At 38.9% G+C, this 21211-nt stretch overlaps 1 protein-coding gene across 1 annotated transcript; it reads right to left on the bottom strand.

Annotated features, from left to right (window-relative positions):
* Positions 1-274: 274 nt before the first annotated feature.
* ppp2r2aa (protein phosphatase 2, regulatory subunit B, alpha a) lies at positions 275-20788 on the bottom strand. The gene is made up of 10 exons (XM_067414435.1): positions 20525-20788; positions 20020-20091; positions 18592-18689; positions 10670-10835; positions 9401-9513; positions 9140-9317; positions 6295-6459; positions 6041-6210; positions 3746-3837; positions 275-1580 (listed from the first exon to the last, which is right to left on the bottom strand). The coding sequence occupies exons 1-10, from the start codon at positions 20529-20531 to the stop codon at positions 1241-1243; spliced, it is 1401 nt and encodes a 466-aa protein (XP_067270536.1). The 5' UTR covers positions 20532-20788; the 3' UTR covers positions 275-1240.
* Positions 20789-21211: the final 423 nt, after the last annotated feature.

Raw genomic sequence — 21211 nt, 5'->3', positions numbered from 1 at the left:
TAAAACTGAAAAATAGCAAACAATGTCCATGTACTGCTATAATGACAACCTAAAAACCTGTTACTTCGGTTCACTGATCACCAGCTCCTAAAATAGCTCATGCACAGATTCATTTCTGGATGTCCTATTTGTTCCTGCTAACCTAAATGTGGGGCAGATGTCTGAAGAAAAGTGATTCTCCTCTCTATAATCTTCTTTACCTGCTTTATAATAAAATGCCAGTTTAATGGATTACCCTTTGCTGACCTCCAAATGGAAAAACGACCCCAAGAAGTTTCGTTTTCAGTCTTAAAATTAAGTTTTATTTTACATTTGGGTTTTACAACTATTAAGATAAAGGGAACATCATTTCCGGGTTTGTTCATATACAGCAGGCCTGATTTCCATGTAAACGCACTCCATTATACAGAATCACTCTGCACCAATCAATCAACAGCTCAGACAGTCACATGACTGCATTAATACACTGAATACTGTCATGGACATGATTTCAATTTTCGAAAATTTATATAAAAATATCTAGAGCATTCTTTACCTTATAGGAACCATTCTGTATTAAAAAGCTGCAAATAAAACCACACACATCAAAGATGCCGAAAATCATAAGACATTATAAAACATGCACATCTGCACAAAACATTTACTAAAGACTTAAAATATTTTTGTCCCTATTAAAAGAGACCGATAAAAAGTCTCCCTTCCCACAAAGACTAATATATTGCATAAAATTAATGCCACAATTAGTTGTACCCATAAGGGACTTAATGTAGGAAATAATGTAGCTATTTGGGAACCCTGCAACTTCAAGTCAATTGCACTTGTGGATGAATGTCAGGCATTAGAGACCGAGCGTTAGGTGAAGGAAACGTCCTGTTGGACCAGGCCAGAAGGGAGCGATCTGAGCATGAGGTTTTGTACAACTCATTCAGTGTTAATCATGACTATGCAAACTTATTAAACGGGATTCTGTGGGTCGCTTGAGGGTCAGTTTGGTTGCGTGTTCGAGACGTGGAAAAATAACCCAGCAGTGCATGGGGTTTCTGATTAAAGCTAAAACGGACAGATCGAAAATGTGCAAAATAAAATAAACAAATACAGTAATAGAACTAAAAATCCCTTCCTCCGGCCTACAGTGTATCAATTAACGTAATAGAATAATCCAAAGGTTTTCGTGTACTACAGTGGTTAATATTAAGACTATGAGTTTCAGGAGAGAGGTTGTGCGTGGATGGATACTAGATTAGCATGTATCCCGCCTAACTCCTGGACCTAGGAATGGTGGCGAAGCAGTTTGAAATTCCTTATTCAGTTTCTCCTGGAATATGTAAAGGTTATTGACCGTCGCCAAGGCAACAATGTTATCCTGAGGATGCCAGGAGGTGTAGAGGATCTTTCTGCTGAAGTCCAGGCAGTCCACGCCGATCTCGTTTCTCTTGCGCCTGCTCCCCGCGCACACGCGCCAGGTCTTGAGCGGGCAGCCGGGGGAGCCGTTCTCCCACGAGGCCTCGAGGGTCGCGTCGCGCTGGCCGTCGCGATCGAACATCCGGAAGAAGTTGTTATAGGACCCCGTCATGACCTCACTGAAAATGGATGAAAAAGAAGGAGAAAATTGTGACAAAGAAACACTGAAAAGAAAAACAAAGTGACAAAGAAACATTGACAATAAATATTCACTGTGCTATGCAAAGACAAAATATGATTATATTATGAGCAGCGAGTAACAGTAGCTTTGCCCACTATTTTTAAAAATTAAAAATGCAATGAAAATACAGGAGTCTGTACTCAGTATCGGTAAGTACTAAAAATTAAAGTATCGCATCGGACTTGTTCTGGAAAAAGTGGTATTGGTACATCCCTGATATACATTTTCATTTATTTATTTGCTTTGACTTTTTTATTTTATTTCAGCCACAAAGATATTGTGGCAAAGTAAAATACAGTGACAAATAAGCAGAGGTGAAAATATGAAAGTGAATTGAGTGGGTTGAAGGTTTTAATTTCTTTCACTCCATTTCAGCACTGCCATTGAATTATATTACACTACCATTCAAAAGTTTGGGTTGGTAAGGTTTTTAATGTTTTTAAAAGTAGTCTCTTCTGCTCGCCAAGGTTGCATTTATTTGATCAAAAATACACAAAAAAGGTTTTCTATGTGAATATATGTTAAAATGTAATTTATTCCTGTAATCAAATCTGAATTTTCAGCATCATTACGCCAGTCTTCAGTGTCACATGATCCTTCAGAAATCATTCTCATATGATGATTCGCTGCTCACATTTTTTTGGTGATAATTTTTTTTCAAAAGATTCTTGAATAAAAAGTTCAAAAGAATCAATTTAATGCATCCTTGCTGAATAAAGTGAACAACAAAAATCTTGCTGACCCCAAACTTTTGAATGGTAGTATTACTGTAGGTTTATAATCTATATATATCTGCAACAAAATTTATGGTAACATTATTTTAACATGTCCTTGTTAAACGTTACATGTATTTACTAGAGTAATAACTATAAATTATGCATAATTATATGCAACTAACCCTCAACCAAATCCTAACCCTAAAGTATGTGCTTAAATGTATAATTGCACTGTAACAGGGACACATGGAAATAAAGTGTAACCTATATATCCTATATAAGTGTAGTTGCATGTACTTTAGCTCAAAATGAGGAAGTTTCTGAAACGGTATTGTGTGTCTGTATTTGCGGGCGCTCTGTTAGCCAAAGATAAAAGCTTGAATCTGATAAACCCTTTCTGGTCACAGCGATACGGCTGAGAGCACACACAGCTCATGCCTATTTGAGGTTTGTTTTGTATTTCACTTCAGGTCCAGAAGTCCGTTATCACCAGCATTGCTTTCTCTGATCAGGTCATTCCTCTATCCACTTCAGTCACCAATCTGGGGGTCAGAATGGAATCACAGCTTACTTTTGAAGCGCACATCAAACACCTGTGTAAGACCTCCTTCTTCCACCTCAGAAACATTGCCAAACTTCGTCCCATTCTATCACTGGCTGATGCGGAGAAGCTTGTCCATGCCTTTATCTCCTCCAGGCTGGACTACTGCAATGCGCTCCTTATTGGCATCCCTAGCAAAAATCTCCAGAGGCTGCAGTGTATTCAGAACAGCGCTGCTAGGATCCTCATGAGGGTGCGCAAATACGACCATATCACCCCCATTCTAAAATCAATCCACTGGCTTCCTGTGTCGTTCAGGATCGAGTACAAGATTTCTCTCCTTACCCACCAGTGCATCCATGGTGATGCTCCCTCCTATCTTAAGGAACTCCTCACCACACAGCCACTCGTAACCTCCGCTCTGTTTCGCTGTATCGCCTCAAAACTCCCACAGCCAATCTCCGTACTATGGGAGATCGGGCCTTCTGCTCTGCAGCCCCCAGTCTGTGGAATGCTCTCCCTGACCACCTGCGGACTCCACACACTATAGATACTTTTAAGCGTGGTCTTAAAACCCACCTTTTTAGCAGAGCTTTTAATTGACTTGCTACTTCTTTATTTTATTTTATTTTATTTTTCAGTTTTATTTATTTATTGTTGTTGATTGTTTTTTTAATTCTGTAGCACTGAGATTGTGTTTAAAGTGCATTATAAATAAAATGTATTATTATTATTATTATTATTATTTGCTTTTATCATTATCTGATATTTTCGTCATTAAAAGAATGTGTGGGAGCATCATAATGATGATGCACATGAGTCACGTCTCATCTCAGAGCATCTCACCTGTCGTCGCCACCCCAGCAGCACTCAAACTTATCAAAGATGCAGTCGTTCTCGTAGAGAGAGCACAGCTTACTCCTGAGATAACCATGAACCTGATGAGTGAGTGAGTGAGAGAGAGAGAGAGAGAGAGAGAGAGAGAGAGAGAGAGAGAGAGAGAGAGAGAGAGAGAGAGAGAGAGAGAGAGAGAGAGAGAGAGAGAGAGAGAGAGAGAGAGATATTAGAGATATTAAAGTCAAACGTGTTGTTTGGCACATGCATACTCCTGATATAAGGACAGCACAGCAAGGAAAGCTTGTTTTTAACTTGGGCCCCGTTTTCACCTGGTATCAAGATGCGTTTTGGTTAATTGGATCCCAAGTGGTTGACTCTAAATACAGGGGTAATCAGGGTCTAAAATGCTTTGAGCTCGTCCACTTTTTAGCCACTTCCAGAGGTAGTGGAAAACACATGTGACTGCACTGCTTTTGTTGTGTAGACGCTCATGAATCTTTAGCTCTGCCCACTGCATGCCTCCACGAGTTTGGCTGTTTTCGGAAAGAATCAGCACAGCGTATCTGTCTTTTATAATATATGATATGATAAATGTATGAATATGATAAAACTAAAGACTCTTTTGAGATATGAAGGATGCAATACTACTCTAGAAACTATAGATTATTATGAGACTTGCAGAAACTGGGTGCATTATGTACCCTTTAAAGATTATGAGGGAACATGGATTAAAAAATAATAATTGTGCATTTGTGGATTTCAAAATAATAATAAATACTGCAATATTCCATAAAAAACAAAAACAGAAATATCCAATTTTGATTTCATGGTGACATTAAAAACTGCGTATATCTTCTGTGCTGCTAACATACACAATTACAACTGCGCATTTTATGAATTTATTCACAGAATGTTATTTCTTTATAAAAAACACAAATATTTTATCTAAATTAAAGTGATAAATTATGTTAAAGTTAGCTGTATATATGAGTGTTTTATATTGCCCATTATCACTATTTACAACGTCTTAATACAGGATGGTTTCCAAATCAATTTAAAAATAAACCAAAGACAAATCATGCATTCATTTTGGAATCTGGAAAATGATAATTGACATACAGACTAATTATTTCTCAATCCAAAGTGCAAAAGCTCAGACTTTATAATTACAGCACTTGAAATGTATCATTAATGTAATACACCATAAGCCATTTCATAATCCAATAACATACCGATGGATTCTCCTTTATTTACTGCTGAATATTCAACTTGCATTAAATGGAAAAATGATATTTTCCAGCAATGAAAAACACCACATTATAAATACTGGACAATAAATAAATTCCTGATGCCGCCACCTAGTGGTCAACGTTGCTAAAGCAGTATTTTATTTAGAGGGGTAATTCACACCAAAATAAATTATTAATTTACTAGTTAAAAACCTTTTCAACGTTCTTTCTTTCATGGAAAAGGTGAAACTTTAAAGAACGTGGTTATTTTTTCTATGTAATTACAATTAATGGAGAGTTGAGGTAAAAAAAAAAAATACAAACATATTAGAAAAGCAGTTCATATGCTGTATTGTATTTTTTCAATTGCTAGTTGCTACTCATTAATAATCCCAGGAGTCACGTACTGCTGTTAGTTTGGATCGGCACGATTTGAGAATGAATCACTCAGACAATAGGTCTTGAAAACTGGATCAACCCAATTCATCTTTTACAAAGATTCAATTTTAAAGAACAACTGGTTCACAACCTCAAGATAATGAGGGAATATTTAATAACTCAAACAAGGTATGACTTCAAAAAACTTTTAGCACACACACCATTTTTACCATGAGAAACTTTCTAAATTTGAAATCCTCAATCCACATTAATTGCATGAATAAAAGCAGGACAATTCTTCATTTCTCCTTTGCACCCCACTTACAGGCATTTTAAGCTGCGAGAAGTGCTCCACTTTTATTAAAGCTAGATAATTTACTTTAAAGTTTTAAATATGGATATTTGTCTTTCAAAATGCAAAAGTTATATGATGGATAGATGTACTTTTATGGACTTCAAAAATGACCCAACAGTCACTGCCATTATAAAGCTTGGAAGAGCCAGCACATTTTTAATATAACTGTGTTCGTCTGAAAGAATAATGCCGGATACACCTAGGATGACTTGAGGGTGAGTTAATCATGGGCTAATTTTCATTTTTGGGTAAACTAACCTTTTAAGGGTTAAATAACTAAATTGCAATTATTTTTGTGTCAATTAATCGTCAGCACAAAATTCCTGATGGCTACAGGCCTACCTGGTAAATTTCCACCGGCCGACTCTCCATGTGCAGGTCCCAGATCTTGAGGGTCAGATAATCTCTGGTCATCATGTATCGGCCGCTGTGACTGAACTTGACGTCTGAGATGGATGAGATGATTTCAGAGAAGAAGGACCGTGTGCTGGGGTCCTCAGGTTCCTCAAACACTACACAGAAACACACGATAAATGGGTTACCTGAAAGATTTACTGCCCGATCATTGAAAAGCAAGAGAAACTTCAGAAACGAACATTTTGAGTGTTGGTCACACAGAGCGGATGCCCTCATGTCACACAGGCGCACTGAGCCCTTGCTGCTGCCGTACACAAACGTGTTGCACTGGAGCGGGTGAAACTCTGAAGCTGTGATCACCTCCGTCAGCTCCTCCATGTTGGCCGGCTTGATATCAACAATGTCTGAGTCAGTGGTCAAGGGCTAAACTTCAGGAGAACAGTGTATGAGGAAAAAACTGTTTAGCTTAAAACAAGAACAAATATCTGCAGAAAAATTCAAAGGTAAACGAATTGACATTTGTTCTTGTTTTGTTTTATATACCAGTATTTTGATGATTTCCTTGATTTTTGAATTTACTAATAAAGTTTGACTAATAGACACTGCTTTTTTTCTCCCAAAGACGCAATATTGACCTGGTGCAACTTATTTTTCAGAAAATACAATAGAATGATTTCTGAAGGATCATGTGACACTGAAGACTGGTGTAATGATGCTGAAAATGTAGCTTTGATCACAGGAATAAAATACATTTTACATTCATAAAATGCACTATATTGCCAAAAGTTTTGGGACACCCCACCAAATCACTGAATTCAGGTGTTCCAACCACAGGGTTGTGAGATCAAGCAACTAGGCATGCACATTTTTTTTGTTAAAGAATGGGACCTCCACACTTCATGTGGCCTTCAGATTACCTCAAGAACAGTGTGTAGAGAGCATCAAGGAATGGGTTTCCATGGCCAAGCAGCTCATCCAAGCCTTACATCACCAAGCCAAAGTGTCGGATGCAGTGGTGTAAAGCACGCCGCCACTGCACTCTAGAGCATTGAAGACATGTTCTCTGGAGTGACCAATCACGCTTCTCTGTCTGGCAATCTGATGAATGAGTCTGGGTTTGGCGGTTGCCAGGAGAATGGTTCTTGCCTGACTGCATTGTGCCACTGCCAAGTTTGCCACTGTAAAGTTTGGTGGAAGGGGGATTATGGTATGGGGTGGTTTTTCAGGAGTTAGGCTTGGCCCCTTAGTTCCAGTGAAAGCAACTCTTAATGCTTGAGTATACCCAGACATTTCGGACAATTCCATGCTCCCAACTTTGTGAGAACAGTTTGGGGATGGCCCCTTCCTGTTCCAACATGACTGTGCACCAGTGCACAAAGCAATGTCCATAAAGACATGGATGAGCGAGTTTGGTGTGGAGGAACCTGATTGACCTGCACAGAGTCCTGACCTTAGCCCGATAAAATAACTTTGGGATGAATTAGAGCGGAGACTGCGAGACAGGCCTTCTCGTCCAACATCAGTGCCTGACCTCACAGATGCTCTTCTAGAAAAATGGTCAAAAATCACCATAAACACACTCCTAAACCTTGTGGAAAGCCTTCCCTGTTATAGCTGCAAACAATATTGCCTCTAATTTCTTTTCTCTACTGGGTGGACATTTTGGTCACCTGAGCAAAAACATTCTAAACCAGACCTGTACAGCATGTGTAAACACACACACAAAAAGTGGTTTCATCATGCAGTTATAACTTTTAACTTTAATGTGCCATTTCTATTTTAGTTAACACTTGATATGACTTAGTGATATTTATATCAGTTTAAATGCTTCAATATGCAAAAAAAATCTAATAGCTTAGTATGTTCAAGGGAACATGTGAACACTTTTATAATTATCTAAACATCTCTGAAACCCAAACCACACACACATCTATTTAAACTGATGTGTGTTACTTAGGTGTTTTGAGTTTGCATACACTTGCGGTGGGTGTACCTGTAAATGTCCATTTTGTTACCGTGCTCTGGCCATCATTCGTTATTTCCACCACTTAAATGGTTACTTTACCGCTTTTTCATATTAAACTGTTATTCCCTTAGCTAAGACAAGTTGATATATACCTCTCTCGTCTGAGTGCGTGCACTTAATCTCTCTGACGCGGGGTGACGATCTGATAGCATTTAGCTTAGCCCACTAAGCCCAGTTTATTCACTATGGTACCAAACAGAGATCAAGTTAGAAACGACCAAACACCTCCACGTTTTACCTATTTGAATACAGTTACAGTAATATTTGAGCGACCTAGTATGGTGACACAAAATAAAACGTGGTTCTTTTCTTAGCGGGTTAAAATGGAACACTGTAATGTGTGGCGGAATAGCACTTCTGAGAGTACTTCGACTCGGCGCAGTAAAAAGTCCCGGCTGAAACATCCTCCTTCACATCTCCAAACAAAACAAAACCCAAAACTTTTGCCAATATAGTGTATATTAAAATAGAAAAACTGCTGTTTTAAATTGTAATGATATTCCACAATATTACTGTATTTTTCATTAAAGACTTCTTTACAATAGGGCTGTGCAATATATATCGAAATTATCGAAATATTGCAAATGTTCATGTATAAATGTGAATTTAATAGGCTGCTTCAACATAGTGAAAAGTGTACGTTTGAGGTCGATGCATAGAGCAGAGAATAGACTGGGCACATGACTGTTACTTATGGGACTTGCTTGATGAAAAAAAACAAAACATGAGTTATTAAACGCAATAATTTGCAAAACTTGCAGTCTCACGCTGTCTGACACACACAGACAGACACAGACACACTTGAGCGATTTGTGACATAAATGTTAGCTAAAACACTGCTGGTCACTTTTAGAAGTTGTAGCGACGCTTTCTCTTCCCAGAGAAAATATGAAACACAAATGGTTTCATTCTCAGTTTAAATATTTGTTTAAAATATAATTTAAATAGATTTTACACACTAACACCAATATCATATCGCATATCGCATTATTTAACAAGATATTGCATATCGCACAGCCCTAGTTTACAAAAACAAAAAAACTGCATAATGAGGATACTGAAGCTTCGGTCGGTGAAGTCCAGGTGCCATAGGTTGACCCGGAGGTCATCGGCAGACAGATAAGTCTCGTTGTCGCTGTTGACTGAGATGGAGTTGATGTGGTAGGTGTGAGCGTTGGCGTACACCCGCCGCGGGCTCGCCTCCACCATCAGATCCATCGGCTGGAACACTGGAACCTGTGTGGAGTAAAGCATGTTATTCAAATGGAGTTGTCAAAGCACTAACATAATCCTGAGAGAGCGTGTGAGTCTGTACACACCCGTAGTGTTGTGAGCGATGACGGATGCCTGTAGCGGCCGTCCTCTTCTTTGAGGTTATACCCCTCTGGTCTCTTGTCTCGTTCACTGATTTTCCACAGCTTGATGGTTTTATCTGCATGCAATAAAACAACGGAGCATTGGATTAATCTTTAAGAGATCGCAATCTCTTTTCAAACAGCCACGTGATCTCATTCTTAAATGACCATGATTCTCCGGTGTCTATTAAACCTCTGATAAAATTTAGAGGAACATTTAAATCTGCGTTTTAGGCCAGAGAGAGCAGTTGTCATGTATGTATCAGTTTTATTTCAACCACACAGTATTATTAGTTCTGACATAAAAATATTCATACCAAATTAGAAGTAATGGGATAATTGTTTGTAGTATATGTATGTGCTGGATGTCTATAAAAGTAATACAAATAGAGCAAGGCCACATCCACACGAAGCTAAAGCTCTCTCTATCCAATCTCAAGAAATATCTGCGCACACACGAAACCACTGAAACCGACTCAAAGCGATGTAGTGTACATGCCAGACAAGTATGTGTTTCTGTAATTCTGCTACAGAGATACACTATGAAGGCATGAGGTGTCTGACTAGGGTCGAGATGTGGATTGATGCCATCATTTCACAAAATATATGGATTGGCTGTACACCAAAGGAAGGGAAGTTAGCAAGCAAAGGGCATAATAAAAACGAACTGGAACGCAGCATTCGAGCATGCACATGCAGTGTCTGACTAGAGTCCAGACGTGGAGTGATGACAATTTCACAAAATACATGGATTGGCTGTACACGAAAATAAAAGTGTATCGTATTAATCCACTCTAGGACCCGGTAAAAAAAAAATCTATCGATTTCAGTCTCCCAAAAAGCTGGATCGGTCTGGACGAAATGCCGATACCACGCAAAACTTTTACGTATACAGCTAAACACGTCTCTGTGTGTAAGGGGCATAAATAACCTTCAGAAAGTAACATGATGCTTCAAATAATAAATATTGATTACATTGTTACGCCACCAGAAGGCGAAAAGTGACTTCAAAAAATGATTTGTCATTAAATCATTCAAAAAACACTGATTGATCCAGCAATTACACAAAAAAAATGTTCAGTAATTGAACTTAAGCTGAAATAAAATTAAATAGAAATATTAGATGAAAAACAAATGAAAATGATACATTTTATTTTGGGAAATTAACTTAAAACAAACAATCTAAGTAATACTAAAATAACACTGATCACTTCATTTCAGTTGTCAGCTCACCGTTTGTCGACAACAGGAAGTGTGCAGCATTTTTCTGAGGAAGCCAGCGGATCTTGTTGATCTTTTCCTCGATTTCCAGACTCTTCAGATAGTCGAACTCCGGCTCGTGACTCTGGAATGTGCTGTAGACGTTATATTCCGCATTGCACTGTGGCAGGTTCTTACTCTGACAGGACAGAGAAATGTAATGGTTAAGGCCCAAAATAAGGTTCATTCTCATGTTACACAGCAAGATAAAGCTTCAGCGAAAACTAATAAGGTTCATTCTTGTATTACACAGCCTGTTTGAGCTTCAGCGAGAACCAATGAGGTTTATTATTGTGTGTCAAGGAGGTTTAGTTGAGCTTCAATTTATGATGTATGATTTCTTTATGAACTCTTTGAAGCGTCAAAGTGGTAGATTACATCAAAAAAATTCTCATTTGTGTTCAGAAGATGAAAGAAAGTCTTACGGGTTTGGATGGAAATAAGGGTGAATAATTAATGGAAGAAATTTTAATTTTGGGGTGAACAAACCCTTTAAATCTAGACAGAAATTAAGGTGACACTTCTAAAAAAATCATCAGTTTAACACATCTTTGAATAAAACCGTTGCTTATTTACATTAAAAACAATGCAGTCAATTAAAGGGGGGGTGAAACACTCAGTTTCAGTCAGTGTCATGTCAATCTTGAGTACCTATAGAGTAGCATTGCATCCTTCATATCTCCGAAAAGTCTTTATTTTTTTAATAATTATATAAGAAAGATGCGCTGTTCCGAGTCTTTCCGAAAAAAGCCGAGCGGGTGGGGGCGTGTCGTGTGAGTGGAGCTAAATAATGACGTGTGCAGCAGCGCGCTGCAGTGAGGAAAGTGAGTCGCTCTGTGAGGAAAGTGATTCGCTCAGTGAGGAAAGTGATTCGCTCTGTGAGGAAAGTGATTCGCTCAGTGAGGAAAGTGATTCGCCCGCCGCGTGAGGAAAGTGAGTCGCTCGGTGAGGAAAGTGATTCGCTCAGTGAGGAAAGTGATTCGCCTGCCGCGTGAGGAAAGTGAGTCGCTCTGTGAGGAAAGTGATTCGCCCGTCGCGTGAGGAAAGTGCTAATACAGATCGACCGCCGGCCTATCAGTGGGTAAGTCAGTAGCTACTGGTTATATCACCTGTTTAGCATCCTACAAGCCAGCGCTTTGATGGGCGTAGCCTGTTGCTTTCGCTCTCTCCCTCGCTCTCTCTCACGCGCTTCCGGTAGAATTGTCCGTAAGGCCCATACAAGGAAATTCCGCCCCCATTAACGTCAATGGGAACGCATGATCTCAAAAAACTTGCCGAAACTTATGACTAACCGGAAGTAGTATTTTTGACAAAGAAATACTCCCATCAAACGTCCACCTTAACTTTTGAAACTTTGTCTATGTTTAGTATGGGATTCCAAGTCTTTAACAGTGTAAAAAGATCAGTATGCATGAAACAGCATTTCACCCCCCCTTTAAAATATGTAGTTTGACAAGGAAGTCATGAGTGAGGAGGGCATGGTGGTTCTTCAGCTTTTAATGATTATCCATGTGTAAGTCTTGCATGAACTAAACAGCATCTAGTGAGAAACAACTCTAGTCATACCTAGACCTGAAATTATTTCCAAAGTATTCATCACATTCCATCTGTCTCATGTTATAAATACAAGCGTTTATTACTGGTCTGAGATCAGAAGGTGGAATCTGACACATAAAATATACAAGTTGAGAGAGCCTCCTCTCCTCTGCTTTCTTGTTCCCAGATAAACCAATGTGACCTGGAAATACGTAAGGCATGATGTACATCCAGCAAGTTATGGCAGAATAAACCCTGACAGGGTGATCAGGAACCTGACGCAATATTTGGATCAAAATATTTTATTAGCTCTTTAAACACAAAGTTTCTGCAAAGAAATCAGTTGTGAGCAAGTGGCAAGTTCAAACTAGATAGGCATTTAAGGGACATGGTTTCAGGTTTTACCTGTTTGTTACCTTATAATCCATCACAATGTACAAAACAATTGTCGCAAAATGGCAGTAGCTGCATTTGCATGAAACGAGAAAGAGCAAGTCTGCAATACCGGATGACATAATTAAATAATTTTAGACAAAACAATGATTTAAAAAATAAAGTTTTTCCAAGTAAGTCTATAAAGCGCTGACTTCAGTAAACTAGATGAGCCTGTGTTATCAGTTTTTACCGGTTGTTATAGGGGGATAATGCTGCGTTCACGCCATGTTGTAATTACAAGATTTCAACTTGTAAAAAGCATTCACGTCCTGATTGAGCTCGCATTACAGCTTGTAAGATGGGAATTTTCTGAGAGCTTCTATTGTTAGGGGTGTGAACCTACACTGGTCTCACGGTTCGGTTCGATTGCGATTATCATGTCATCGATTCGGTTCAATTTGGTATCACGATGCATTGACGATTCACTGCATCCTCAAGTATACAATGTTGTCAGTCAGTTAAATGAACTGAACCTTTAATTTTACCTGCTCAAAGAAAACATGTTTCTTGACTGTATCAAACATCAAAAACAAAAGTATGGGCACAGAAGACAACAGGAGCATTTAGAACAAATACACAAAATACAGTCTCTTTACAGTCAAACTAAAGTCTAAATCTATTTGGTTGTTGAAACCACATAGGAAAATGTTACTCATCCCAACAATGCTAAAAAAAATATAGGTGTTATAGGTCATGTGTCATCATGTAATAGCCAGATAAGACAGCTCTACTGCAGGACGCATCGCCACAGAGTTATCTCTTCATCAAGCCAACACACAAACTACCGCAAAATAAACCGAAAGTAAAGTTGTAGGTGCTCAACACACAATCATCTTTATTAAAAGTAAAGAAAGTGAATGACTGGACCAGTGCTGTCTGCTCTCGCTCCTATCGCGGTCTTTGATTGTGAAATCAGCTGTTTATTAATAAAACGCAGCTCATATCTGATGATTTCGGTGACGTGAACTCCATTAAATCTGCACACAGTGTGGGAATTGAAGATCGGATTTATATCGGTTTGTAATGTGTAAATGAAGTGTAAATGAAATCGTTTGGATAAATCATAGTTTTGATTTAAGCTATGATTTGTGATGCCCAGATGACGAAATGTGTCCAGATGATGGCTTTTAAAGTGGAGCATTTTTAATTACTCTCACTCGCCTCCCTCTGCCATTGTATGCTACCGGAAAAAAAGCAATGACAATTAACATTATACATGACGTCAGTAACATTATAACCAGTTATGGTCTATTACTGAACCGATGTAAAATCGTCCTCGCCTGTATCACGAGGCATCCAATAAAGGATTCATTTGGACACCCCTACTACCGCTGACCTGGCTGATGTGGATTCCTGTTGACAGTGTTGTCATAGAAACAAAATTCTCATTTTGTGGACATAAACAGCTTAGAATCTCAAAACTATGGTAATTACAACATGGCGTGAAAGCAACGTCACATACTGCTGGATGGCGCGATTGACCAATCAGAATCAAGTACTCCACAGAGCCTTGGAGCATTGGATGTTACAGTCCATTGAAAGCACATCTCCAAATGCCTCCTCGTTTGCCATCTTTACATTTACATTTACATTTAATCATTTAGCAGACGCTTTTATCCAAAGCGACTTACAAAAAAAGGGTAGAGCAATAGAAGCAACGAAACAAACAAAGCCAACAACCTGTAAGAGCTGTAAGAAATCTCAATTAATTAGCAGAGTACACAATTTTTTTTTTTTTTTTTATAGCCAGCTACAACAAATACTCACGTACGGAAAATACAGAACACTGGATTTGGATAGCTAAGATAACAACCCATTAGGACTAAGGCTGATGCCCCAACTGTTGTCGTTAATGCGGATTCAGTGGCCCAATGGGTTGGTTTTGTATGGCATTCTAGCTAAACGCGCAGCAATAGCCATCGACAGCAAAAACTCACGTACGCAAAATACAGAACACTGGGTTTTGGTAGCTATGATAACTATGTAACATACCCGCCTGAAGGCACAAATCCGGATGAGTGACGTAGATATGATCAGTAAGTGCTATTCTGTATTGGTCAAGTGCAATAGGAAAAGTGCAAATGGAAAAGATGTGTCTTAAGATGTTTTTTAAAAATGGCTACAGACTCGGCAGCACGAATTGAGATCGGCAGGTCATTCCACCAGGTGGGAACGGTCCAGGAAAATGTCCGTGAGAGCGATTTCATGCCTCTTTGGGAAGGAACCACGAGGCGCCGCTCATTCGCAGAACGCAAGCTTCTGGAGGGTGTGTAAGTCTGAACAATTGAGTTTAGGTATAATGGTGCAGAACCAGTGGTTGTTTTGTAGGCGAGAACTAGAGCCTTGAATTTGATGCGAGCAGCCATTGGCAACCAGTGCAGTTTGATGAAGAGAGGCGTAACATGCGTTCTCTTCGGCTCATTAAAGACCACTCTCGCCGCTGCATTCTGGATCAGCTGCAAGGGTTTGATAGTGCATGCTGGAAGCCCAGCCAGAAGAGCATTACAATAATCCAGTCTGGAGAGAACAAGAGCTTGAACCAGGAGTTGTGCAGCCTGTTCTGATAGGAAGGGTCTAATCTTTCTAATGTTGTATAAAGCAAATCTGCAGGACCGGGCTGTTGCAGTAATGTGGTCAGTGAAGTTTAACTGGTCATCAATCACAACTCCAAGGTTTCTTGCTGTCCTTGATGGAGTTATGGTCGATGAACCAAGCTGAATGGAGAAATTTTGATGAAGTGCTGGGTTGGTTGAGAAAACAAGTAATTCTGTCTTTGCAAGATTGAGTTTAAGATGATGCTCTTTCATCCAGTCAGAAATGTCTGTCAGACAGGCAGCGATACGAACACTGACTGTAGGATCATCTGGTTGAAATGAGAAGTAGAGTTGAGTGTCATCAGCATAGCAGTGATAGGAGAAGCCGTGTTTCTGAATGACGGAACCTAATGATGACATGTAGATGGAGAAGAGAAGTGGTCCAAGGACTGAGCCCTGGGGAACCCCAGTAGCTAGATGATGTGACTTAGACACTACACCTCTCCATGACACCCTGTAGGACCTACCAGAGAGGTAAGACCTGAACCACTGGAGGGCAGTTCCTGAGATACCCATCGTCTTAAGTGTTGACAGGAGGATCTGGTGGTTAACTGTGTCAAAAGCAGCAGACAGATCCAGCAGAATGAGCACTGAGGATTTGGAAGCTGCTTTTGCCAGTCTCAGTGCCTCAGTTACCGAGAGCAAGGCAGTCTCAGTCGAATGGCCGCTTTTGAAGCCGGATTGGTTGTTGTCTAGGAGGTTGTCCCGTTCAAGAAACTTAGAGAGTTGATTGAACACAACTCGCTCAAGGGTCTTTGCAATGAAAGGCAGAAGGGATACCGGTCGGTAGTTTTCTAAAAGTGCTGGATTCAGAGAGGGTTTCTTAAGCAGTGGGGTTACCCGAGCCTGCTTAAATGCTGTGGGAAAGGTTCCCGTATGAAGAGAAGTGTTGACAATGTGAGTGAGTGCAGGAGTGATTGAAGAAGAAATGGCCTGAAGGAGGTGAGTGGGTATAGGATCAAGTGGACAGGTAGTAGGGTGATTGGAAAGGATGAGTTTAGAAATATCTGCCTCGGAGAGCGGAGAGAAGGATGGAAGCGTGTTCGTGTTAGTTGTTGAGATGTGCTTGTCAGTTTGTGATGAGGAGAACTGTTTGCTGATGAGGGATGTTTTGTTTGTAAAAAATGATGCAAAGTCATCAGCTGTAAGAGTTGATGAAGGAGGGGGAGGAGGAGGACAAAGGAGAGAGGAGAATGTTTTAAAGAGTTTGCGAGAGTCAGAGCATTTGTTGATTTTTGGGTCAACAAATGGGTTGAATTTTGGGACACTTTATGGGTTGAACATCTGCATATGCTGTTTGTGAATGAGCTACCTTCGATGTCAATTCATTCAGGTAATACATTTTTAGTCATTTACATTTTAGAGTGGTCAAATAGTGCTTATTCCTGAGTTTACATACAAGTTATATGTAAACTCAGGAATAAGCACTATTTGACCACTCTAAAATGGCATGTGAAGGGAACTGTAGTGTTTATTGCAAAGATATCTAGTTATGATGATAATTTCTACTTAAATATTAACATCTCATTGTACTGTTGTTAAAAAGGCTATGATAAATAACTGGCTACTTGAGTAGTTTTTTAATTGGATACTTTTTTACTCAAGTAACTATTCAGATTAGTACTTTGGGTAAATATTTCTGTAAGTACTTGTACTTTTACTTGAGTACAGTTTTTGGATACTCTAGCCCCCTCTGGTTATCAGGTGATTACATACCGTTGGATGACTCGATTGACCAATCAGAATCAAGTATTCGACAGAGCTGTGCAATAATGGTATACATGTGATGTTAAAATATCACTACATTGCGTATTATTTAAGGTATAATCCACTGCAACCTAAATCACTTGCATGTGTGACTAAAGTCACTCTGGGTGACTAAATAATGACTTTCATTAGCCATTGGCTAATAAATGATTAGATTTTACATGCCAGTCTGTGTGTACAGTCAGACACTAAGTATAAGATTAGCATAGATTTATTTTCAATCGCTGAACATTGAGTGTTTGAGAATTTTTCTCTTCATCAAACGATCTGTACAATTTCAATTCAGCTCAATGGATGTGTGGCGTACCTTTATTTGACGTACTGTAAACTCTAATGTGAAGGCACAGCTCGCCATCATGTTTCTCACACACACGCACAATAAGTGTAACATACCATGCAGAATCTATGTGCTGCATGTAAAACGATAATCATTTGGAAAATAATCAGCTTTTAAGAACAAGCTGAAGATATGCTGCTTTCTGCGGTAGTGGGCGGAACTAATGCGCAAACGGCTGTTTTGATTTGATCAGTTCAAGCAAACAATGACAACTTCATTAATAATCATGAACCTAGCAGCTCATCAATCCTTAGTGCATTATATATTGTTACTGTGAGTAAAATTTGTATTATTATTATTTTTTAATAATAAGTACTATTATCTATTACTATTATATATATGTTTTTTAAAGAAACACTGAATAAACAACAACATCTTAAAGGGTTAGTTCATCCAAAAGCGAAAATTCTGTCATTAATTCCTCATCCTCATGTCGTTCCAAACCATTAAGACCTTCGTTCATCTTCAGAACACAAATGAAGATATTTTGGATGAAATCTGAGACCTCTCTGACCCCTCTATAGACAGTAATTTAATTAACACTTCTCAAATGAAAAAGTCAATTCTCATGAACCGACGGTTTATACTTTCATCTCCTCATCATAAAGTGACATGGCAGAGGCTAAAAAGACAGCGAGTGTTACGCGTGTGGGCATATATCTACCTGCGCGTGTGTGTGTGTATGCACGCGTGAGCTGCCAACAAAACCACGAATCTGCGCTTCATTCACACAGAGACGCAGAACATGCAGGAGTAATATTGAAATAGTACTTTAGCAATTTAATATTCATAGACACTAGTATATATATTCGGCTAGTCTGGAGCCCTGTGCTTAGATAAACACAGAGGAGACTGAACGCAGCTGCGGGTACCGGATCTACTCGGGAGTGGGTACTACAGAAATGCTGGTATCGTCACATTTTTTACATTTCTGTACCGAAGTACCGGTACTTGTGGCATCCCTACTAGCAAGTAAACTACACAATTTACTAGCCAATGGTGATTCTATTGCCAAGGTATCCATTGAGGGTTGCTTTCAACATTGCATATGTAAACCCGCATGTTGGCATGTGAGAACCAGTAACGTTCTGCGTGTTGTGACTTGAGGTGCCCAGTCTGACTATGGCCTACTTTGGCACTTTGAATAACAATTTCAACAAGCATGAACAGCCCATTTATGCTCCACCCTTTAATTGTTCCGCGTAATGACCAGTAATCCATCTCACCTCTTGCTCTTGCTGGAAGATCACTATTCTCCCACCCCGGTCTCCTGTGGCCAAAAGCTCCCCAGAATGATTGAACTCCACCGCAGAGATGATGTCAGCTGCAATACACACACATACAAACACACACAATAATGAATAATTGAAGAGAACAACTATGAGACCATATTGTTTTGCTGAATGTTTCTGAGAATATAAGTGACTGTTGTATTTGTGTGTGTGTGTGGGCGGGCACATTCGGAGCCTGGCATTAAAAGCATCTCGGGCATCTGCACACGCAGTGCCATCCAGCGACCCCCCATATCCCTGCGTTCCCTATGAATAACTCTCTCTCTCTCCCTCTCTCTCTCTCTCCCCCTCTCTCTCTCATATTATTGTGACGGGCAACAGTGTGGTGCTGGGCTGTGCCATGTTCTGACTCAACCCAGAGAACAAATCCTTTATGTTTACAACACAAACACAATTTAACCTCATATACAAATATATGTAAACATAAAAAAACATATTTCGACATGAACAGTCTGGAGTCAGAACTGAAACACCACTAAATCCTTTCTAAAAGAGCTTTTAAAGTTTTATATGCAATTTATATAATGACATTTGTGATAAATATCACACACTTTTTAGCTGATAGAATATTTTGTTATACATATAAAATGATATACAAATCTCTCTCTCATATATATAAATTTATACATTTTGAACATCTTTCTCTGAGATTGTGAAGGTTAATATGACATTTATATTACATTCAAAAATTATTTGATATATATCACACTCAAAAGGGCACTTAGTAGCTGATAATAATATTTTGTAATAAATGAAAAATGATATACAAAGCTCTCTCTCTCTCTCTAAAAACATAAATACAATTATGTATGTATATATATATATATATATATATATATATATATACACACACACATCCATTCATGTGTTTTCATGACCATAAGAATGCTTGCATAATGTATAAATTCTTAAACTTCAAGACCTAAGACACTTAAAAATAAATAAATAAATAAATAATAACTTTATTATGCTAACACTTTACAATAAGGTGCATTAGTTCACACAAACTAAGAATGAACTGCACTTCTATAGCATTTATTAATCGTAGTTAATATTTAAACATTTACTAATACAAATGTTGTATTTGATAACGTTAGTTGATGAACTGTGAACTAACATGGTCAGCTGGAATTTTACAAGCCAACATTAAAAAAATATTAATAAATCCAGTAATAAACGTATCGTCAGTTCATGTTAGTTAACTAATGAATCTCATTGTAAAATGTTACCTTCACTAGAATACTTGGATGATAAAATCCAGCATGATACAGAGAAGATCCTTTGATCATTTATTATGGTTTTATGTACCTATGTTATTTTGGGATTGTGGATTTACTGTGGTAAAGCAGGGATGTGTCTTACCTTCAGCTACATCATCATCTACGGCTCCTTTGACCTGGGACAGACACCAGCGGCTCTGGCCGTCTCCATCTCCTGGAAGCGAAGACAAATTCAGACTGTAAGTCCAGCAGGAAGACCACATTAAAACCGCCCTGATCTGTGTCCACTACAACAAATGTGTCATGTGAAGAACTAGTTCTGTCCTACAAATCTTCATGAAACCGTGAGTTTACATGGACTTGAGGAAGAGCTGCTGATCAGGACTGTGTCCAGCACTGTTTGCCAAACATCTGACCACAGCAGCATCAAACATCACACACAGAGGTGGGACCTTAGTTCTGCCTCAACGTGATTTGCAATTCAGAGCATATTCAACATACACACATTCAACAATCTTTAAACATAGCGGACCACAAAACCGGTCAGAATGGCAGCTTCACTTTCTAACCAACGTAATACACCACATAATATCACGCGACCGCATAAATCATATTTTAATGTAGCGAAATTAAAGTTGCATATATACCGTCCATGCTGGGCTGGATCTGAATCAGTCCTGGGCCTGTTTATTTTTCGATGTTGATTTCAAGCGTCTTTTCCTCTGACTCGGTTACCTCATACAGATATTTTGACACGAGAATGTTTGTTTTCTTAACACAGTGCTGGAATACTGTTTGATTTCATAATTCCCTCCGTACAGAAGCGTGTTTAGCTCTTCTATCATTCCGCACACACGCGCTGGATGTGCGTGATCCGGTGACGTCACGACTCACGCAATACGCCCGACAGCGACCTCACGCGCTCACCATTCAAACCCCAATGCCTTTTTTGATTTATTTATTTATTTTATATTTTTTATTATCATTATTATTATTTTTACACCCCATGCAACAGAGAGTGGAAAATGGAAGACGTGTTTCTAGGAATAGGAAAGAACATACTAATTATCTAGATTAAATCACTTGGTGTTTAAATTAGGAAAACATTAAACATGTCATGTAATTATTGGGATCAGGTAGAAAGAATATATAGCGCTGTTATAAAATATAGTAAACAAATAGGATTTGACTGGAGACATTTTGAGACGTTTTTATATTTCGAATGCCCCTCACTCCAGTCCAGTTGGTGGCGGTAATGCACCGGAAGTTGGTTTGTCAACCGCTTTGAAAAATAAAAGAAGAAGAATTTGTAGGCCAAAAACGGAAGTTTTATA

Source organism: Pseudorasbora parva, chromosome 13 (assembly GCF_024679245.1).
Source record: "Pseudorasbora parva isolate DD20220531a chromosome 13, ASM2467924v1, whole genome shotgun sequence".
Lineage (NCBI taxonomy): Eukaryota > Metazoa > Chordata > Actinopteri > Cypriniformes > Gobionidae > Pseudorasbora > Pseudorasbora parva.
Note: the sequence above shows the minus strand (reverse complement) of the source record. Positions and strands in the feature narration are given on the sequence as shown.

Coding starts and splice junctions, on each gene's coding strand:
- ppp2r2aa (XM_067414435.1), bottom strand. Junction 9,318..9,400: donor CATCGCTCACAACACTACGG/GTGTGTACAGAC, acceptor TACTCCACACAG/GTTCCAGTGTTCCAGCCGAT. Junction 6,211..6,294: donor GTGTGACCAACACTCAAAAT/GTTCGTTTCTGA, acceptor GTTTCTGTGTAG/TGTTTGAGGAACCTGAGGAC.